The 23,056-nt window shown below is 40.9% G+C and overlaps 1 protein-coding gene across 1 annotated transcript in view; it reads right to left on the bottom strand.

The window, feature by feature from the left end:
• LOC104586672 (Homeodomain-like/winged-helix DNA-binding family protein) overlaps positions 1-23,056 on the bottom strand; it is a 35,936-nt gene that overhangs the window by 9,001 nt on the left and 3,879 nt on the right. The window contains exon 2 of the mRNA XM_010243975.3: positions 15,443-15,651. Coding sequence (XP_010242277.1) covers positions 15,443-15,651 — 209 coding nt within the window. The remainder of the gene's footprint in view (positions 1-15,442; positions 15,652-23,056) is intronic.

The following is a 23,056-nucleotide window of genomic DNA, read 5'->3' as shown; positions in this document are numbered from 1 at the left end:
CAGAACATAAAACAAAATATACAAAGAAGTCAGCTCCAAAATTTACAATCAAAATTTTCATCAAACTCTGGTAAAATCAAGACCCAATCATTAAATCTCTTTCCACTTGAGAAAACAATTTGACCCCTGTGCTTTCATAGGCCTTCAAAGATTCTTATATTTCTCTCTTCAAAATTTCCCAGCAAATAGCAAAAGGATATAGCTCCAAACTATTTTTTCCTTCCTATTTCCCCTCAATGTAGGCCAGCAACCAAAGATATCTTTCGGGGTTCTTGGGTTCAATATATCAAGAGTAGAGAGACTGAAGTAGTATCCTCATAAATACTTCAGGAAACATTAGCCAAAAAATAGGTGCATCACACTCTCCTCTTTAGCTAAGCAAATATAGCATCTTCCTACCAATTGAGCCCCTCTATTTGTAAAATGATCTTGGGCTAGAGTGCTGCCCAAAGCCACTATCCAAGCAAAAGCCTCCACCCTTGGGGGAGGGGGGAGGGGATTGGTGTCCCCCATATCCCCTCGACATCCGACTTCTCCACCTGATCTCTTGCTAAGACTTTATAAAGAGATTTTATAGAAAAACACCATTAGTACTTTCCTTCCACCTTCTCACATCTCTTTTTGCTTGGATTTCCACCAACTATAATTTTGCCAAAAGCTCCGCGCTCTCCTCAACCTCCCAATCAAGGAGAGGCCTTCTAAAATTTGGGCTTCACATTTCTCTTCCTTGGTTCAGCTCATAGCAATCAGCAATAGAGACATTCCCTTGACTCAGCCTGTAAAGTCTTGGACATAACTCGAAAAACCTGCCAAGACCCAACCAATCCTCCTCCCAAAATCCTGTTGTTTTTTGAAAAATAACAAAGAAATGAAGTAAACAAGGAAGGTGATAAGATATCACCTGAGAGAAGAAAACTAAGACATTTCAAACACAACTTTACTCATCTGATCCCTACAACAACCTGAAAAGATTAACAGAAACACCAACTACATAACCCACTTAAGATCTACAGAAGATTGGAAGGATCATGAGACCCACCCCTTACACAATCCTCCCCTTCAAACACTCCATCCTGCCCATCACCACCCTCATTCCAGCTCTCTCTGCCTTCCCCTATTATGACCGTCTTCATCCTTTCCTCCACTTTTCAAACTCCTCAAAAGCTTTTCTAGCAAACGCCTCCCCCCCACCCCCCCCAAAAAAAAACAGCCCAAGCCCCTTACCAACCTCTACAGCTCTGTTAATTATTTCCTCAAGTAGCAAACTTCCTTGCCTCTTCATCTTTCCTTCTAGACAAGCATCCTGAACTTCCATCAAAGTTTTAGATCCCTCCTCTGTACTCTTCTTTTCTAAAGAAAGACCACCAACTGAGTCTCTGGCTCGGTGTGGATTTGAGACTCCCCATCAATCACCTCTGCCATCTGAGTTCTTGTCTTCACTCTCCTTCTCTTGAAAACTTCTTTGTATTTATTTGTAGGACCCGCCCCACCAGCCCATCTTTCAAATGCAAGAAAACTTTGGTTATGTGAACTATATGGGAGTTGTTTGATCTGCAATGTTTCTTAGCAGTCATTTGCAGCATTAACGGCAAACTCCTTTTTCTCTTCCACCTTCCTTCTACAACCCAAGTCAACCCCTATCTTACCAACCAACACTTCCACAACATCGAAGTGACCAACCCCAGAAATATCGTCCTGAGAAAGTCAGCCAGCTTCCAAGTTGAATACACAGCCACAACAAGGCTTCTCTCTTGAAATGTCCTAACATCAGGCTTCAGTTAAACAGCCACAGCATCGCCACTGCCTTGATCAATATTAAGCCCAACCTCTGTCTTCCCACCCCTCACATCAGCATCCTTAAGTCTGGAATTTTCATATTTGTAAGTTACCCAGATCCATTCTTTAGCAGCACCTCTTCTCCTTTCGGTCACATCTTTTCTGGTCAAAGCCCCCACCCCTTTTAAATTCTAGGGACATTTGAATTTAAAGCCTCTTCTACTTAGAACCCCTAACTTGTCCATACAGTTACCAGTCAAAGTGTTATTAGCCTTAGCCTTAGAAATCAAGACATGGACCCACTCAAGCCACCACTATGCCCCAAAAACCAACGAACCTCTTTAATAGGTTTAATTGAAGAGCCACCATTACCCTTATCAACTCCCAACTAGACCTGTGCTGTTCATGGTCCGGGTAGCCTGATGGCCCAGCCCGTTATTTTTCGGGCTTGGACAAAATTTCAGGCTTGTGGGCTCGAGCCCAGGCTTTAAATAACAGGCCCGGTCATTTTTCGATACTATTACATATAATAAAAAAACATTTATGTTATATGTAATAAATATATAATATATATTTGTTTATTAAACTATTAATAAATATTAATTTACTATTAGAAAATACAAATTAATTTATTACTAAATTAATATAATATTAGTTTATAAAAGTACACTGAAAATAAGACATGTTGTGTACAGATGGGGCTTCGGGCTCGGGCTCGGGCTTTATATAATGGCTAGGCTCAGGCTCAAGATCTAGGCCCGATGGTCAGGCCTGCACATTTTCTATTGACAAAGAGGCAAAGCCCAGCCCGGCCCATGAACAGGTCTACTCCCAACCTCTTCTCCCTTAGACCTCCCACGTGTCCTTCAAGTAAAACCTCCTATTGAGCCCTACTTTCCACATGCCTCTTCAGCTACTTATCGGCACAATATTCAGCCAAGTCCTTTGAAACTCCCCCACTTCCAATTTCTTATCCTCTATTTCCCAAAATACCCTCATCTTCAACCTCAGCCCCTCCCTCTATTGGTTGACCATTCAACTTCCAACTGCTCAAGCCAAAGGAATGAAAAACCGCGTCATTCTCTTTTGTTCGCAAGTCCATGTTATCAAGCCATTTTAATAGGTGACCCTTCAACAACTAATCTCAGTTCATAGTATTCTTCACCAAAACAAAAGCATCAAAGACAATGGTGCCAAATGTGCACTTCCTTCACCTCTACTAAGATGCATGTAGAGACAAGATTCCACCACGAGCTTGTCCTTAGATCAACAAACCTAAAGCTCCCACACGCATCCCCTACTACACTAGATGTTTGGAAACACCAAGCATGCAGAGGGATACCAAAGATATTGATCCACACCAAACTTGAAGGTCCCAGATTCCAAGCCCCAACTAAAGGATTCCATCTTCCCAACCTAAGCTTTGAGAGTCGGAGCTGGCCTTGCTCCTAATTAAGAATATAAAGTGTTTCGTCCTCGCTACCAAACGAGAAAAGAAAGAAGTCCTCATTAAGTTTCCTCACATGAAAAGTGTTACTTGGATGCTGATGAGGGCGGATTTGGCCCTCCAGTAAAATTATGACACCTGGCACCCCATGCCAACTAAGTGCAGCCTCTTGACAACTAGACAGCTCGAGCTAGCTAGGGGCAGCTCGGCACTTACAGGCAGCTCGGCAGCTCTCCAAGGAGCTCGCCACCAGGCAGCCCGGAGCTCATCACTAAGGAGCTCGCCACCAGGCAGCTCGGAGCTCATCACCAAGGAGCTCGTCCGGGGCCTCACGAGAAGCATTCTGTCTGACAGCCGTACCAGAAGATTGTACCCATGCCTCTCGCCTGACGGCACCGTACCTGCCAGCTTTGGTGGCTGCTTACTGCCTGACAGGACCGTACCCTGCAACGGTTACCTGCGCCCACCAGCTCAGACATGGCAAATAACGGTTGCGGCAGAGAATCAGAGGCGGTTACATGTCAGATCACCAGTATATAAAGACCTCACCCCCCCAGGGAAAGGGGGATGAAAAATGGAGGTAACCCCTGCTCTCTAGCTCTCTCATTTCTCTAATATCATCTTCAAGCTCTCTACTATCAGAGTGCTAACTTAGCCATCGGAGTGGCCCCGCCGGGTCCTCTGATTCAGTTCTCGCAGGTCCCTCAATTCCTGCCATCCACAAAGATGAGCAGATCATCTCTCGCAAGGAGGATGGGACCTTCAGCTCCCGCCGTCCGCAAAGAGGAGCAGATCATCTCATGCAGAGGGCAGTCGGGTTGCACTACACTAGGAGGCTCGCCACCAAGGCAGCGCACCCTACAGCTCATCAAGGTGGCTCACTACCAGGGAGCCCGTCACCAAGTAGCTCACCACCAGGGAGCTCGTCACCAGGTAACTCACCACCAGGGAGCTCGTCACCAGGTAGCTCTCCACCAGGGAGCTCGTCACCAGGTAGCTCGTCACCAGGTAGCTCGTCACCAGGTAGCTCACCACCAGGGAGCTCGTCACCAGGTAGCTCACCACCGGGGAGTTCGTCACCAAGTAGCTCACCACCAGGGAGCTCGTCACCAGGGAGCTCGTCACCAGGTAGCTCACCACCAGGGAGCTCGTCACCAGGTAGCTCTCCACCAGGGAGCTCGTCACCAAGTAGCTCACCACCAAGGAGTTCGCCACCAAGTAGCTCATCACCATGCAGTTCGCCACCAGGGAGCTCCATCATCCTCTGAGTTACAGGCCACCTGGGAGCAGGTCAAATGACGAGGTACTTAGCTAAAAAATTGGTACATCACAAAAAAAAATTAGTACGTGACCAGAAACGGTCGCATCAGATGCCATTCCACTTCCACCAACACCCAATTTCGTACGTCTCCCACGTATGGATCAAAATTAACAAATCATCCAACCAAACAATCTATCTATCCCCCTTCCTTTTTACTCTGGTAACTAATGTGTTGAGTGAAATGATCATAAGGGCAGATGCCAACAATATGTTTAGAGGCTGGAGAGTTGGAAGGGATGAAGTGGTGGTTACACACACCTACAACTTGCAAATGATATTATTCTGTTTTGTGAAAGGAAAACAATAGAACTTATGAACCTAAAAAGGATAGTCCATAAATTTGAAAGGATCCCCAACCATAAGATTAATCGGGGCAAGAGTTGTGTGGCAGGAGTAAATTTAGGGAGTGAAGAGGTGATTCAGCTAGCTGGACTATTGGGGTGTGAAGTGGGGGATTGGCCATTACAATATTTGAGACTACCATTGAGAGGAAATCCTAATATAGATAGTTTCTGGTATCCAGTGATTGAGAGATTTACAAAGAGACTTGTGAATTGGAAAAGAAACTACATTTCTTTGGGAGGTAGGATAACCCTAATAAAGTCAACTTTGGCTAACTTACCAGTGTACTTCCTATCTACCTTTAGGATACCGGTGAAAGTGGCAAACCAGCTAGAGAAGATTATGAGGAACTTCCTTTAGGAACCAAGAGACACCAAAAAAGACCACCAAGTGAAGTGGGAGGTGGTTTCTAGAAGTAGAGATGAAGGGGACCTAGGAATAGGAAATATTAAGCTAAGAGACTAAGAAATACAGCATTATTAGGGAAATGGTTATAGAGATTATCGTTAGAACAGGGCAGGTTTTGGCATTGAGTGATTATTAGCATTCATGGATTGGCAGACAAAGGTTAGGATGCAGGAGTCGACCCTAGGGCTTCCCGATGCTCTCCCTGGAAAGCTATTCATGGTATTTTACCTTCCATCCTTCCTTACGTCAAATTTGATGCTTGTGCAAGAAATAAAGTGTTGTTTTGGAAGATGTTTGGGTTGGAGACATTCCCCTTAATGAAAGGTTCCCTTCTATTTATTCACTATCAGAATATAAAAGAAAAGTGATCTCTTCGGTTTTTATTGATAATTCTTGGGAGCTAGGTCTGAAGAGAGGTCTAAGGGAGTCAAAAAAGGCAATGATGGATTAATTAATTAACCTTTTAGGGTCAACCTACCTGGATCAATCTTGTTTGGACAGTAGAATTTGGAAACTGTTCTCTTACAATAAAAGAGGAAAAAGAGAGAGAGAAGAGAGGAGAAGAGAAGAGGAAGAAAAATTATGTGAGAGTCAAAAGAATTGTGCTGGAGGCGCCCAGCTTCTATTTTATCTTAATGTGATATAACAAATAAAATATAAAGAAATTACAAGTAGATCACTGGCGGCACACCCTAAAAATAAAAATAAAAAAAGAACATGCTGACAGTAGCCTAGGCTGACAGCATTTTAACAGTAGAAGTAAAAACTTAAATCTAGCAACACTCCCCCTCAAGTTGGGTTGAATCAAGGTTCAAAATATCGCAACGTATCGGGTCGTATCGGCCGATACATATCATTCCGACAAGAACCCGCTACGCGGAACGTGTATAATTCATTTGTTTCGTTTCTTTTCATACGTATCGAGCTGTTTTGGATCTATATCGGCTGATACGAGCCCAAAACAGTCCAATACAATTCGATACATTTGATTCGGTTCATCATTAATTTCGTTAATCCATATTTAATACCGAATCCTCGTTAATGTCGTTTATTTAAGTCTAATTTCTCTTTCATTAATTAGTCAATAACCCCGAGGCAAATTTAAATTTAAATTTGAATTTTAGCGCCTAATTCAAATTCTCTCATTAATTCCTTTAATTAATGATCTCCTTTCATTAATTTCATTTGTTAGTGTAAAAACTTCAAATTTTAGGTATAACAAGATTTGAACCTTGGTCACTTTGTTTTAACAAACACAAGTTCGCCAATGAGCCACACATATTTGTTTGCTATGATTATATGTATTTTTAATTTTAATAAATTTTCACTTTTCTTAATGAGTGACAAGTATTTATTAATAAATGACAGAATTAATTATTAAAATTTATATACTAATAAATATTAAGATTAATTATATTGGTTTTTGAAAATTGTCATTCACATTTTAGTTTTTTTAGTTTTTTTTACATTTTAGTTATTCCATCATTTTTCAGTGGTTACTAATTGTGTCCCGATATGTCACACTTTATATAAACCATTAAATTATGGTTTTTTACATTTAAATGACTTATTTACAATTATATAAAATTTGTAAATATAATTAGTAATATATTTTTTAGCATCTATTTGAATTTTCTACCATATTTATGTGTATCTTGATTTTTCGTCCGCATCCATACGCATCCCGATACACCTTGCATTTTCGATACTTTGAACCTTGGGTTGAATATATCTATCATGCCCAACTTGTCACAAAGCTCATTATGTCGTAAGTGTGGAAGTCCTTTTGTGAGAATATCAGCAAGTTGCTCCTTGGATTTGACATAAGGAGTACAAATTTCTCCCTTTTCCATTTTTTCTCTTATGAAGTGCTTGGTCCTATCATGTAGGATTGGATTACTAGCATTGTTAATGGCTGCCTTATTGTCACAATAGAGGAACATAGGATTGTGGATAATAACCCCAAGTTCCCCTAAAAGGTTCTTCAGCCAAAGAAATTCAGCCACCCCATGTTCCATAACTCTATACTCCGCTTCAGCACTTGACCTTGCCACTACACTTTGTTTCTTACTTCTCCATGTCACTAGATTTCCTCCTACAAAAGTATAGTACCCACTTGTGGACTTTCTATCATCCACGACACCTGCCCAATCAGCATCTGTCTAGACTTCCGCTTTCAGATGATTATGTTTGTTGAATAGCAACCCTGTTCCTGAATACTTCTTCAAATACCTAAGAATCCTCTCTACTGCCTCCAAGTGTGGTCTCTTAGGGGAATGCATGAATTGGCTTAGGACCCCAACTGAGTAAGCAATGCTAGGGCATTTCGTGGACAAATAAAGCAACCTTCCCACTAATCTTTGAAACTGTTTCACATCTTTTAGTGGTTCACCATCATAATTTCCCAGTTTATGGTCAACATCCATAGGGGTATCTGTCGGTTTTGCACCTAACTTGCCTGTATCTTGTAACAGATCTAGGATATACTTCCTCTGAGAGATGAAGATGCCCATTTTTTAGTGGGCAGCCTCAATTCCAAGAAAGTACTTTAGGGGACCCAAATCTTTCACTTCAAATTGAGAGGCTAGGAATTCCTTCAATTTTTGTATTTCTGAACTCCAATTTCCTATAATGAAGATATCATCTACGTACACTATCAACACAGCCACTTGTTCTTGACATCACTTCACAAAGAGTGTGTGATCAGACTTCACATTGCTTGAACCCTACTTGTTGAACCGCTATATGAAATTTACTAAACCACGCTCTAGGAGACTTTTTTAGACCATAGAGGGACTTTCTTAGTTTCCACACCTTATTTTCACTTCCTTTGGCACAGAAACCTAGGCATTGAACCATGTACACCTCCTCCTCCAAATCATCATTTAAAAAGGCATTCTTTATATCCAGTTGATGCAATTTCCGATCAAATTTTGCAGCCAATGATAAAAGAACCCGTATTGAATTAATCTTAACTACTAGAGCAAATGTCTCATCATAGTCAACACCATAAACTTGGGTGTACCCTTTAGCTACCAGCCTTGCTTTGTACCTTTCAACTGTCCCATCTGCTTTGTACCCTTTAGCTACCCGTATTGAATTCACTGTAAACACCCATTTACACCCCACTGGGTCTTCCTCTGTTGGAAGATCCACCAACTCCCATGTTTGATTCTTATGGAGGGCATTGATCTCCTCCTTCATAGCATCTGTCCATTCAAGATATTTTAAAACCTCTGCCACGTTTCTGGGCATGGGAATACTATACTCTGCAGATAGGAAGACACGATGAGAGGGAAAATGTGGTCATAGGACACATACTGGGTAATGGGGTGTTTGGTAGTACATGACCTGACACCCTTTCTATGAGCAATAGGAATGTCAAGGTCATCCACAACCGAAACGGGAGCTAGGGATCAACGGGTGTTGGACTTACCTCTTGGGAATCAGACAGTGTTGGTTGCTCAGTGTTTGGTGGCTCCACATCTTTGTCACATTGCTGATCTCTACAGCGTTCATGTTGAAAGACATGAAAAGGAGCGAGATTCGAAATAGAAGGAAGGGAGACTTGACGAACCAGGACCTGCTTCTCCTCTTCCACATAACTCTCCTCCTAAGGAGAAGCAGGGAAGAACAGTTCAGACTCAAAAAAAGAGACATCCATGGAGACAAAGAACTTATGGCCCACGGGATCAAAGCATCGGTAACCCATTTGCGATGAGGGATACCTCAAAAAGACACATGGAATAGACCAAGGATCCAACTTACCACAGGATGGGGATAAGTCATGGACAAAAGCACAACAACCAAACACCCTCGTGGGAATGGAAAATAAAGGAAACTGAGGAAACAATAGTTGATGAGGGGCCTTGTAGTTTAACACTCTGGAGGGCATGCAGTTTATGACATAAGCAACAGCAAGTACAACATCAACCCAAAATCGTTTGGGAACATTCATATGTAACATCATCCCTCGGGCTACCTCAAGGAGGTGTATGTTCTTTCTTTCTACAACACCGTTTTGTTGTGGTGTTCTTGCACATGAGCTCTTATGAATGGATCCATGGGAAGCAAAGAACTCATTTAGCTCACCATGGAAATATTCCTTCGCATTATCGGATTGAAAAATCTGAATTTCAACATGAAAGTGTGTAAACACCATCCTTTGGAAATCTCTTACGATCTTTGGGACTTTGTCTTTGCTATGCAAGGAAAATACCCATGTATAGCAGGAGAAATCATCAATCGATGTGATAAAGTACTTATACCCGCCCTCTGAAATTATGGTAGTAGGCCCCCACACAACAGAATACACAATATGGAAAGGGAAACTTGTGATCTTTTATTACTTGAAGGAAATATTGTTCTACATTGCTTGCTTAACTGACACGTTTGACAATGGAAATATGACACTGAACAGGACTTAAATAAAAAAGGAAACAAAGACTTTATTATTTCAAAAGACACATGACCTAACCATTTATGCCAAAAAAAAATGACCCTTATTTGACCGACTATGCGACTTTGAGGATGACACCAAGAAACCAACCTTGTTGTCAAGAGTGTAGAGACCATCCACTAAGCTTCTTCTACCAACCATCCTCCCAGAAGTTAGATCCTGAAAAATACATGAATCAGGAAAAAAATGTTACACTGCAATTTAATGAATTTGTGATACTACTAATAGAAAGAAGGTTGATGGGTAGCTGAGGGACATGCAAAACATTATTCAAGTTAAGTCCTTGAGAAAGGGATATTGATCCTTGGCTTGCAATGGAGGAAAATGAACCATCTACAAGTCTCACCTTATCCCTTCCTGACAAAAGGTTATAAGACTTTAATAGGTTTGGCTTACCGGTCATGTGATTAGAAGCACCTGAGTCAATGAACCAGGGGGAATCAGTGGCAATGGAGACATGGAAAGTAGAAGTTGCATTACCTGATGTAGACGCAAATGAAGTAGAAGGGTTACCAGTAGTTGATCTGTCCATTTAGCACAAGGCCCTACCATATGATTCCAAGTGACTACGGAAGGAGTTCATAATGTCTTCCTTGGGGTCAGAACCAAAGAAGTGCTCTCGAGTAGTATCAGTTGGCACCCCAACAGATTGAGTTTCTTGGGTTACCACATTTGATGCATTGTGTGTTGTATTAGACTTCCCCTGACACTATATCTTACCCTATTCTTGGTTCTTTACAGCCCACTTTGGTCTCCCTTGGAGCTCCCAACATGTGTCACGTGTATGTCTTGAACGACGGCAATGGGTGCAGAACAACTTATCCTTATCATCATCTTTCCTGGAGTCATTTTTCTTTCTCATATTATTTCCACCCGTTGCAACTAACCTGTTGCTCCCCCTCAGTTGTAACCATCACACTCCGCCTACTTTCCACAGACTGAACAAGGGCATACACCTCTTGAACTGAAGGCAACTCTTTACTTCCTAAAATCTGAACTCTAAGGGGTTCATATATGGGGTTTAATCCCAACAAGAAGACAAAAACCCACTGCTGAGAAACCAGCTTCTTATAGGCTCTAGCATCACCATCATGTTTCCATTCTATAGTCTAATAGTGGTCCAATTCCTTCCATACTGAGGTAAGGGCTGAATAATAGGCTGATAAGCTATGGTTTCCTTGTTTACAAGCTGATGATTCAGCTTGTAACTGGTAGATCTTAGCATAGTGCCTTTGCTCAAAACAAGTGGCTTTGGCATGTTCCCATATCTCATTTGTAGTGTTTTCCCACATAAAGTTCTTCTTCACACCAGATTCCATGGCTGCAAGAAACCAAGGCATCACCATACTGTTTTCTTGGTCCCCACCGATCATGTTCACTAGTCCCACTCTTGGGTTCTTTCACCATTCCATTTATATAACCAGATTTTCCCCTTGCTGTTACATAAAGTTTTACACCTTTGGCCCACTCCAGGTAGTTCAGACCATTTAAAGGAATAATTGGCATAGGGAACATCATACTTTCAGTCCCCATACCTGTTGTATCACGGGTTGATGTAACCCCAGATGAGGCAGAATCATCATTCGCCATTTTCAAAGGCAGGTCTACAAGTCAAAAACAAAACTGCAGGTGCACAAGACCAATCCTCACACCGTACTACTTCTAACAGTCACAATTAGGGCACAAAACTCCACACACTACTTCTGAAAACATGTATACAATACTGAAGGGCTATTGGCAGCAACTAAACAGTCCAGAAAATAAGGAGTATACTGCTGTAATCTCCACACTACACACACCAATTTAAACATAGTACATACCTGTGACAAAGGGGATCACACACCCTTGTACAGCACCTGTACGAAGGTGCAAAAACACGACTAAGCCTTCACAGCATCAGCCAAAGGAAAAAAAAAAGGAAGCTCACAGCATCGGCCTCCTCCAACTAGGGTTTCCTTGGTGCTACGACCAAGGAAGAACCCAAAAGAAGCGACAAAAAATATTTCTGATCAATCCGATTAGGTTTTTTGTCTTCACAGTCCAAGAAATCTGATGCCTGGGTTGAATGGATACTATTCAGCGGAAAAAACAACTCCTATTGCCCAGTGTTGTGCTCTGATACCATGTTCTCTTACAAGAAAAGAGGAAGAAGAGAGAGGAGAGAAGAGAGGAGAAGAGAAGAGGAAGAAAAATTATGTGAGTCAAAAGAATTGTGCTGGCGCCTGGCGGCACCCAGCTTCTATTTTATCTTAATGTGATATAACAAATAAAATATAAAGAAATTACAAGTAGATCCCTGGTGGCACACCCTAAAAATAAAAATAAAAATAAAAAGAACATGCTGACAGCACTCTAATAGCAGAAGTAAAAACTTAAATCTAGGAACATACGGTTGTACCTATTGGCCCTGAATATAATGCAATTACTTTTCCTTCTTCATTTCTGAATACACCTCCAATGCCTGAAGGACCGGGATTACCTTCACTCGTCACTACTTCCATTGAAATTCAGCTTAATGAAACCTTCTATTGGTGGGGACCAAAGAGCTTGACCTAATGACTGGTGATCATGCATGTGCAATATCAAATAGTATGTGATAATGCAAGATGCAGAAACGCCTTAAATTACCCCATGCCAGTGGTTGATGCAGAAATCCCTTAAATTTTCCAGACTCAAAATCTTATGCTTGCACCATCTCCCACCTTAATTTGGTTTGAAAGAAAAGGTAGGGAAAGGAAGGGAAAGGTAGGGAAACGTGTCCCTACCTTAGCCTACCTTCTCTTTCAAACCAAACACAGCCTAAAGGAAATATAGTTCAAGAAAGTTGATTGGAAGCTCATGATACCTTTCCGCACACACACACACCATAAGATGATTTCACCTCCTTTGAATCCCACCCACAACCTGTAACACCATACTTGCAAGCCACCACCTTCCCCCACAAAAAAAAAAAAAAAAAACTTCCACTCCAATGTCACTTCCCCAAGAGTGCCTTTAAAAATACAAATAAAAATAAAAAGTTGGCACTTAGAGAAACAATGTCTCAAGAGGAAAGAGACATCCAATAAAAGTGTTGCAGAGGGATTATCTTTACCATATAATGTCAGACAAGGGGACCCGCTATCACCCTTCCTCTTTACTCTAATAGCAAAGGTGCTTAGTAGAATGATCTCCAAGGCTGACAGGGAAGAAATGATTAAAGGGTGGAGGATAGGTAGGGATGGTATTTCGGTCACCCATCTCCAATTTGCAAATGATATTTTGATTTTCTGTGAAGGGGACGATATTGAGAAAGTTAGAAATTTCAAGGATCTGGTTAGGAATTTTGAGAGGGTGTCAAATCTGAGTGTCAACTTTGGGAAGAGTTGTGTAGTTGGGGTTAACTTGGAGGACAGTCAGGCAGAGGCTATAGCAAGAAGCTTAGGGTGTTCTATTTCGCCATGGCCTATGACCAACTTGGTGCTTCCGTTAGGGGCAAACCCTAGGGAATGTAGTTTTTGGTGTCCAATGGTGGAGAGGTTTCAAAAGAAATTGACTTCTTGGAGGAAAAACTATATTTCTTTGGGGGGAAGAATCACGTTGATAAGAGCCGCATTAGCTAACCTACCAACCTATTTCCTATCTGTGTTTAGGATACCACCTAGGGAAGCTAGGAAGCTAGAGAAGGTGATGAAAGATTTCCTCTAGGAGCCGGGAGAAGGTAAAAAGGATCACTTGATAAAATGGGAGATTGTATACCGGAATAAAGAGGAGGGGGGGTGTTAGGGAATTTGATTAAAAAGAATAAAGCACTGCTGGGGAAGTGGCTGTGGAGGTGGCCAGTGGAGAGAGAGAGGCTTTGGCATGAGGTGGTGGGTAGTATTCATGGTCGCTCTGATAACGGGTGGGATGCTAGAGTTTCACGGCAGGCAACCTTGGCAACTCCTTGGAAAGCTATTCATGGCATCCTTCCTCAGTTTCTCAGTTTTGTCAGGTATGATGTTTGTAATGGTAACTCTATTCTTTTTTGGGAGGACATATGGGTCAGGGAGGCTCCATTGAAGGACCTCTTCCCTTCTTTGTTCTCTGTCTCAAGGTACAAAAAGGAGGCTGTCTCGAAGTTTTGCTCCTTTATGAATAATCCATTAACACCAAATTGAGATTTTGGGTTTCGTAGAGGCCTAAGGGAAGAGGAAATTGTGTCCCTAACAAATCTGCTAAGCCTACTTGATACAGTGTGTTTGGACCCTTCTAAACCCGATAAACGGATCTGGACACCCAAGCCAAATGGATCCTTCTGTTGCGCTTCTTTCTTTAAATCCATTACTCAATCTAACTCTACTCGGCTTTTCCCTTTTAAGGAAATCTGGTGTAGGCCTATTCCCCCTAAGGTTATGGCTCTTTGTTGGGAAGTGCATTATGGGAAAATAAACACCTTAGACATTCTACAAAAGAGAAGAACTTATCTTTGTCTTTCACCTTCTTGGTGTATCCTTTGCAAGTCACGTGGTGAGGACTGTAACCATCTACTAATTTCCTGTTCATTTACTGCAGAGTTATGGGAGTGGCTCTTCTCATTGTTTGGGTGCAGGTTGGTTAGGCCAGTGGATGTAAGCTTGATTTTTTATCCTGCTTTCCTCCCATGGCAGCACAGAAGAGGAAGAATTATGTGGAGGTGTGCAAGAGCAGCGCTGCTTTGGTCCGTGTGGGAAGAAAGGAATACCAGAACTTTCCAAGAGAAGGAGAGAAACTTAGAAGAGATGGACTGCATTCTAAATAGGGTGATCATATGGCTAAAATCACTGGACTTATTTCATCTTTTCTCATTTAGTGATATTTGGAGGAATTGGTTAGCAGTGGCTAATTGTTCATCTAGAAAGACTAAAGTGAGTCTGACTTGGAAACCCCCTCCTGAGAATTTTTTGAAGCTGAACTTCGATGGAAGTAGTCTGGTAATCCAGGTCCGTCAGGGGTGGGAGGGGTACTGAGGAATGAGGCTGGGAATGTGGTTCTTATCTACTCGGGGCCAATAGGAGCTGGAAACTCCATTAGGGCGGAACTTGCAGCTGCTATCCAAGGAGTACAGCTAGCTGTGCAGATAGGTGTGGAACATCTGATAATAGAAGGGGACTCCAAGGTGGTAGTGGGATGGCTACAAGACCCGGACTCTATAGTTTGGTGTTTTAAGAATGAAACTAAAAAATTCAACTGCCTGACAAGGAGCTTGACAGTGAGAATACAATGGGTGGGGAGATCTACAAACTCTATGGCTGATGGCCTTGCAAAGCAAGGGGTAAACAGGGAAAGTTTATATTGAACTCAATTGTAGATTGAATCTGCTTCCTGTTTTCTGTTATCTGTTTTCCTTTGTCTTTCTTCCTGCTATTAGGAGAGGACGCAGCTCGTGCCTCTCCATGGGAAGCTTGTAATTGCATTAATTCTCTATTAATGAATCTTTTCCCTTTACTCATCAAAAAAAAACAGATTGAACCATGATTTTTACCAAAAAAAAAATATTGAACCATGATATGGTGTGTTATTAGGGGGTTGATAAAATTTGACATGATATGATGACATGAAGGCAATCAGACAGATTCAACCATGGTTAAACCACTTTTGACAAAATTATCCTCCAAAACAGTTTGATGCCCAGTCTGGTATTTAAAACGTTACTACAACATGTAAAATCAAAAGGAACATGGATGTATACCGAGGAACATTTTTTCCTTCTTGTGAGGTGATTGGGTCCATGACTGTATCTGCTGGTGCATCCTGTGCAACTGGAGTAGAGGAGGCAGCACTCTGAACGGTGGATATTGGAACAGCTGGAATGGGAGGAAGAGCCTTTAACTTTGGTGCCCTTGATTTTTCCCTAGAGCCTTGCCCACTGGCACTAACACTCATATTCCGCCATTTGTCCTGGAGCAGGCAAAATAGAATTACCGATTCTTGTATAACATACACAACAAGATAACAAAAAACTAATTCAAACAGCAAGCAAACCAAATTATTATACACAAAGTGATAAACCAACTTGTAGTTCAAACAGCATCAAAAAGTGGAGGGGTGCATCTGGAGTGTTGTGTGGCTAACACATACCAGTGAGACTAAAAGGAAAATCTAATATATTTATAAGACCAGGTATGTTATATGGAACAAAATGCTAAACAATCAAGAAACAATGTGTCAAAAAGGTGAGTGGCTGAAATAAGGATGTAGAGATGAATGAGTAGCAAGAGCAGAGAAGACAAATAGAAACAAATGCATCCAAGAAGACTTAGGAGTAGCTCCAATGACAAACAAAATGAGGGAAGTTGAGTGAGATGGTTTAGCCATGCGCATAGACAAAAGTGACTGCACTAGTAATAAGAGTGACTTGGTGCAACTAGAAGGCTCTAAAAGAGCAAGGGGGCACTGAAGAAAACATGGTTTTTTATAGAGCATAATGGAGTGCAGGATTCATATGCCTGACCTCAAATAGCTACATTAAGGTTTAGTTTCGCTAAGTTGCTACTACCTACCTTTAAGATACGTCGGAGGACCTTGAGTACCCAAAATGCCATGTGGTTAATTGAATGGAAAGGGTAAAAGTACAAAGATGAGGTAGAGTTGCATGATATACTGCAATCTTAGATTAAGTGCTCCTAAATGGGCTTAAGCTTCTATATAACATAGTTGATGCTGTTAACATTTGTATCTTATCTCTTCTTGTATTTATCTTATGTATCAATCTTGTTATCAATTCACTGTTCTTCTAATCTATATTTTATAAGAATCAACTTCCAAGTTTTTACCTTTATTTTATATTTATATAACTATATTATATTATTACATTTTAAGCAAAACAAAGGGATCATTTTGCTTGATGCAATGGTAAAATCTTGGGCTGACAAGTTTGAGATAACAGGTTCTGAGAAAGTGAGAATAGCCACTGTGCAAAAAATGTCTAAGGTTGGGTCCATGTCCAGTCCACCCCTCCCAAAACCCCAGATAGTCAGGACAACATTGGGTAATTGCCACTTATATTTATTTCAAATATATAAAAATAAATTGTAAATTGAATACAAGTAAAATGAATACAAAAATCAATTTAACATAACATTTAAAAAACTATAACAAAAACAACTAAATTACTATATATAGTATATAATAAATAATATTATATAAGCACCCTCTTCAAGGGGGAAGTGATTTATCTTTAATGGTTTGCAGCAATAAAAAAGGGTTGATTCTAAAACCCATAAAATCATTATTTGTTTGAAAATTGAAACCATGATTTTGTTTCAACATTTCCAAGTTGCCAATATAAAATTTCTTAAGTTGCAATCAATTACATTGCTAATTTAGGGAGTATAAACAAAGTGAAACTTTCCATACAGACAAAACACAGTGTAGTAGCATTTACTTTTTTTTGGGGGGGGAGGGGGGGCATCTGTAACAAGTTCAAAGAGAAAGGGATGGGAAGGGAAGCATCTTTGAAGAATATTCGGTTTTCCAGGTGTTTGTTCTGAAGGAAAAGCTGGGATTGGAAGAGAAAGAGGTGGGACGCGGGTTCCCAAAACTCGATACACGGGGTCATACCAAAATGGTGAGACCCCACTGAGAAAAGAAAACAAAGACCATTCTTGAGAAAAATATTATCGAGAGCACCATCCCAGACAGTTGTGTTCTTCCTACACACCGTCCAATGGTCATCTCTCCGGTGCCATCTCCGGTGATTTCTTCCAAAGGTACGATCAGATCTAGCATCCTCTCACGATTTCTGTTCATTTTTTGTCTTCTTTCGTTGAATGAGTTCCCCCTTCAAATCTCACCGTCATCTCCCTCCATCCCTGGTCGTCCAGACCAATTTCCATTGCCAGAAAATGGTTGATTTACTGTTCAAGGCGCCATTCTTCCATATTGACAGCCATTTGCGTTCATTTTAACGTCAGAGCTCCAGATCTGGCTTCCAGCATCTGTCTGTTCCAGATCTGGTGTTTCTCTCAGCACCAGACATTAAAATGAACTCAGACAAGGAAGTGGGGGATTTGTTCTATTTTTTATTTGTTTCAGTTCTGGCGTTTTTGTTGTGTTGATAATATTGTTAATGTTGATCTCAGATCGGCCGTTTTTTGTGTTGTTTTTATTTTTGATTTGTTTCAGGTCATCTCAGACAAGGAAGCAGGGGATTTTTAGCCTGAGGTAACACATACCCTGTACATGTTGATCTTATAATCTCTCTTTCATTGTTTCCTATCTGTTGATCGATGGAAGTCTACTTTCTTGTTTCATTTCTACATTCATATGATAAAATCTGTCTCTGGATCAGAACAAAAGTTGAATGAATATCACTCACCATCGTTTGCTGTGTTCATGTTTTTTGTTTTCTTTTTTTTTTTTTAAGTTGTCATACCAGAAAAATAAAAAATACCTTCTTCAAATGTATTTTTTTACATTGAAATTGTAAGCTACAATGATTGGAGAAACAAATCAACAAAACAGTAGTTTTTTTACCACAAAGCCTACAAATTAATAATATATATACAGTTTCTGATGCTGTAGATGATCTCATCCTTTCACAATCACCCCAACAGCTACGGAAGCAGACCTTTGACTCTCCCCATGTTAGTTTATAGCTTATTAAATCCTTTTTTGGCCAAAGTTTTCATTTGTCACCATCCAAGGAGTTATAGATAAGAATTGGGGGGAATTGTCTTTATCCTCTGTATCAGTATTCAAGTAGCTAGTGTAGTTCATATTCATGAGTTCATGTCTCAAGAATAGGGATATTAATCCTTCTTTGCACATAATCAATCAAGAATAATGACAGTTGAAAACAGCCCTCTTGAAGTATAGAACTACTTGAGATTAGATGCAAAACCAGAAAACAAACAAGAGAAGATTAAGAAGATGAGAGAGAGCTGGCGGCAATGAGAGTTAGAGAGTGAGAGGTTCGAACTAAACTTTCCTCTAACACTCTAAAGCATTTTATTAAGTTAATCTTTGAATTATTACAGAGAGGCCCTTGGGTGGGCAAGAAATTACAAAAACAGTGTATGTAAGAGTATGGGCCCAGAATAAAGCCCATTACAGAGGAAAACATAAACATAACATATAATGACAGCCTATGGGCCATTCGGCCCATCTCCTCTACACTCCCCCTCAAGCTGAGCATAGATGTTAATCATGCCCAGCTTGCCAGTGTCATGTTGAAGCCTTGCCTTGGAAATACCCTTGGTAAGGAAATCTGCCAATTGTCCTTCAGAAGTAATGAATGGAAGACACACTTCACCGGAAGAGACTCTTTCTCGAATAAAGTGTCTATCAACCTCAATATGTTTGGTTCTATCATGTTGTATTGGGTTGTGAGCAATGTTGATGGCAGTCTAATTATCATAGTACAACATCATGGGTTTGTCATGATCAATCCCAAGTTCTTCCATTAAAGACCTTAGCCACAACAATTCAAAGACTCCATGTGCCATGGCTCTATACTCTGCTTCTGCGGAGGATCGGGCCACAACTGATTGTTTCTTACTCCTCCAAGAGACAACATTACCAGCCACCAGACTGCAATACCCTGAACTATATCTTCTATCATCAATATTTCCAGTCCAATCAGCATCAGTATAGGCTTCAAGTTTCAGATGACCATGCTTGGTAAATAGAATTCATTTTCCTGGAGAGCCTTTCAGATAGCACAAAATTCGTTCTGCTATTGCCATATGAGTATCTCTAGGAGCATGCATGAACTGGCTAATACAACTGACAGCATACGCAATATCTGGCCGAGTCATGCACAGGTACAGGAACTTCCCAAGAAGTCTCTGAAAGACCCCTTTGTCTTCCAACAATGTTCCATCCGAAGCTGAAAGTTTGTAACTCATATCAATGGGAGTTGCAGCTAGTCTAGCACCCATTTTTCCAGTTTCAGACAGCAAATCAAGGACATATTTCCTCTGGGAAATAAGAATCCCATCCTTGGATCTAGCAACTTCTATGCCAAGGAAGTATCTCAACTCCCTCAGATCCTTAATCTCAAATTCTGTACGGAGGAAAGACTTAAAGGCCCGAATGCCTGAGGCATCATCACCAGTCACTATAATGTCATCAACATACACAATGAGATACACTACTAGAGATCCACTTTTCTTCACAAAGAGAGTATGATCTGATTGTGTCTAAACATAGCCGAATTTAACAAGTGCAGCTCTAAATTTCTCAAACCAGGCTCTAGGAGACTGTTTGAGGCCATAAAGTGATTTCTTCAATTTGCATACCTTTCCTTGCATATCTTTCCCATACACCTGGAGGGAGACACATGTAGACCTCCTCATGTAAGTCACCATTCAGAAATGCATTCTTTACATCCAATTGATAAAGAAGCCAATCAAAGTGAACTGCCAGAGATAAGAGAACCCTCACAGATGTCATCATGGCAACAGGGGCAAAAGTCTCCAGGTAGTCAATCTCATATGTTTGTGTGTAGCCTTTTGCAACAAGTCTGGCCTTATACCTTTCAATAGTCCCATCAGCCCTGTATTTAATGGTAAAGACCCACTTGCACCCAATTGGATCCTTCCCTTCAGGCAAATCCACCACCTCCCAAGTATCATTTTTGTGTAGAGCATCCATTTCAGACTTCATGGCATCTCTTCATTCTGGAATCCCAAGAACTTCTGACACAGACCTAGGAATGGGGTTAGAAGCAACTGAAGAGAGGTAGGCAAAGTAAGAAGGAGAAAGTAGATCATAAGAAAGGTGTTTGGAAATGCAGTGTGCAATGCACATCCGCTTTCCTTTCCTAACAGCAATAGGGACATCAAGATCTGGGAAAGATGGATCCAAAGAGGTTGAAGCAGTACTTGTTATCTCATCTGTGATTGGGAATGTATGAGCCTCATCTGTTGTAAGGGAAACAACTTGCTCATTCATGTATCTCTGCCTTTGATACACTTTGGGATTATGGGTAGGACGATGAGGTAAATAGGGGCACTAGGGCAAGAGGAATGAAGTGGTTGATCCTCCTTTGATTCATTTGGTGAGGATACAGGCTTGTCAAGTGACTCAACTGGGACAGGAAGAGGAAGAGCAAATACTTGTGACAGACTCTCCCCCTGTTGACAATGTCCTTCCTGAGATGAACCAAAAAAAGGAAAAAGCTCATCAAAGGTAACATCCATAGAGACATGTCGAGTGTCAGTCTTTGGATCAAAACAACAATAACCCTTTTGTGTGGGGGAGTAACCAAGGAATATGCATTTGTGGGCTTTTGGTTCAAACTTATGTCTCTGGGCACTTGGAATGTGAACATAACAGGTACAACCAAACACACGAAGAGAAATCGGGAAGAAATCCTTGTCTGGATGAAGAAGGCTGAAGGGGGATTTAAACCCTAAAACCCTGGATGGCATACGGTTTATGAGATAGGTAGCAGTATGAACAGCATCACCCCAAAATCTTGTGGGAACATGTGAGACAAAAAAAAGGCTCCTTGCAACTTCAACAATATGTCTATTTTTCCTTTCAACAACTCCATTTTTGTTCAGGGGTTCTAACATAGGAGCTTTGATGAATAACCCCCATGTCAAAGAGATACAAGGATAAACTCTTCTCAAAATACTCTTTTGCATTGTCAAATCTGAAAACCTTAATTCTGGTATCAATTTGAGTTAAAAAAAAACTCATGAAATTGCCTCACAAGTCTTGGAATTTCATCACGGGATTTCATTAGGTATATCCAAGTGAATCTAGAAAAGTCATCAATAAACAGGATGAAATATCTGTAGCCCCCCATAGAAGATAAGTGGTAAGGCCCCCACACATCAGAGTGCACAATATGAAAAGGAAATGAAGATCTTTTATTGCTCACAGGGTAATTGTTTCTACAATGCTTTGACAACTGACATGACTCACAATTGAGACTAGACACACTGACTCCCTTAAACAATTCGAAAAGTAAATGACTTAAAGCAAAAAAAGGTAAATGACCCAATCGACAATGACTCAACATAATTCGACTGACAGACTCTAAAGAAGTAGAACCAAAGGCAACATTCTTGGGATGATCAAAGCATTGGCCAGGAGTGTCGAGCAAGTATATTCCATTCGCTTCATGGTCACTCCCAATCACCTTCCGAGACTCCAGGTCCTGAAACACATAGTGAGAAGGGAAAAATGTTACACAACAATTCAATGACTTGGTCAAGCTACTTACAGATAATAAATTGGTATTTAATTTAGGTACATGAAGAGTGGAAGATAAGAGTAAGGAGTCCGTAGCCTTGACAGTTCCCTTGCCAAAAATAGATTTCAGGGTTGAGAAGTATGCCACAAGGGATTTATCCTCCTGTCTTAGATTCTTCACATCAATTTCTGGGAACATTCAATTTCTGGGAGTAGGTTTCTGCAACACTATCCTAGATTTCCTTAGCCGAGTTCATCCAAAGATAGTGTTGACTAATCTGTGGTTGCATTAAATTCACAAGCCACCCAATCACTGTGTAGTTCTCTTGCATCAATTTCTCATAAGATAGATCATCCTCTAGGGGAGCTTTCTTGCTCTCAGAAACAAACCCCCATTTTCCACTACTACAAATATGGATTTTCACTGATTGTGACCATGCCAAATAGTTGGTCCCATCAAGTTTAACTGTAGTTACAGCCAACATAGAATCGGCTGGGGTTCCCAAAGTCTGTCCATATTCAGCAGCACTCTTGCTTTCAAGGTCTGAGAAGTCCATCATGAAAAGGTCCCAATTAGGGTTTTAATAAGTTTCTCAAAGTGCAGGGATTCTTGATGAACTTGGTTTGAGCTGAATCAGCAACACCACACAGCTCACAAAATCAGTTCAGTCTTGACAACCGTGACAGCCAAGCTCGGTGGCAGCTCTTTCTAGAAGAATAAATACTATTTCAGCCTTTTAGGGGCAACCAGCAGACCTCCAAACACAGTATTCCAGGTCCCCAACAACCGTTGTCCCGAAGAGAAGAAATAACAGTCCACAGTCCTTGAGAGGCCATTAACAAACACTCTATGTGCAGTAGTTAACACCCTACTGATAACTAGTAGAAACCACTTCAATAGTATTTCGTATAGGTCCAAGAAAAGGCTGGGCTGAATTAGAGACTAATACCACTGAGTCCAAACCAGTTTCAGCAACTTGACAATCCAACAACAGTCGAACTGCTCCCCAAAATAACCCAGAAATCTCTGAGTTGAATCAGTCCAGCAATAGCCGAACAGTAGGGCAGAATGGAGAGGGGTTTCGAGTACTTTAACAGCACTCCCAAGCAAAGAAAATAACCCAGCAATAACTGCAGCAACTTACAGTATGTGAAT

Source organism: Nelumbo nucifera, chromosome 6 (assembly GCF_055504915.1).
Source record: "Nelumbo nucifera cultivar China Antique chromosome 6, China Antique-T2T, whole genome shotgun sequence".
NCBI classification, from domain to species: Eukaryota; Viridiplantae; Streptophyta; class Magnoliopsida; order Proteales; family Nelumbonaceae; genus Nelumbo; species Nelumbo nucifera.
Note: the sequence above shows the minus strand (reverse complement) of the source record. Positions and strands in the feature narration are given on the sequence as shown.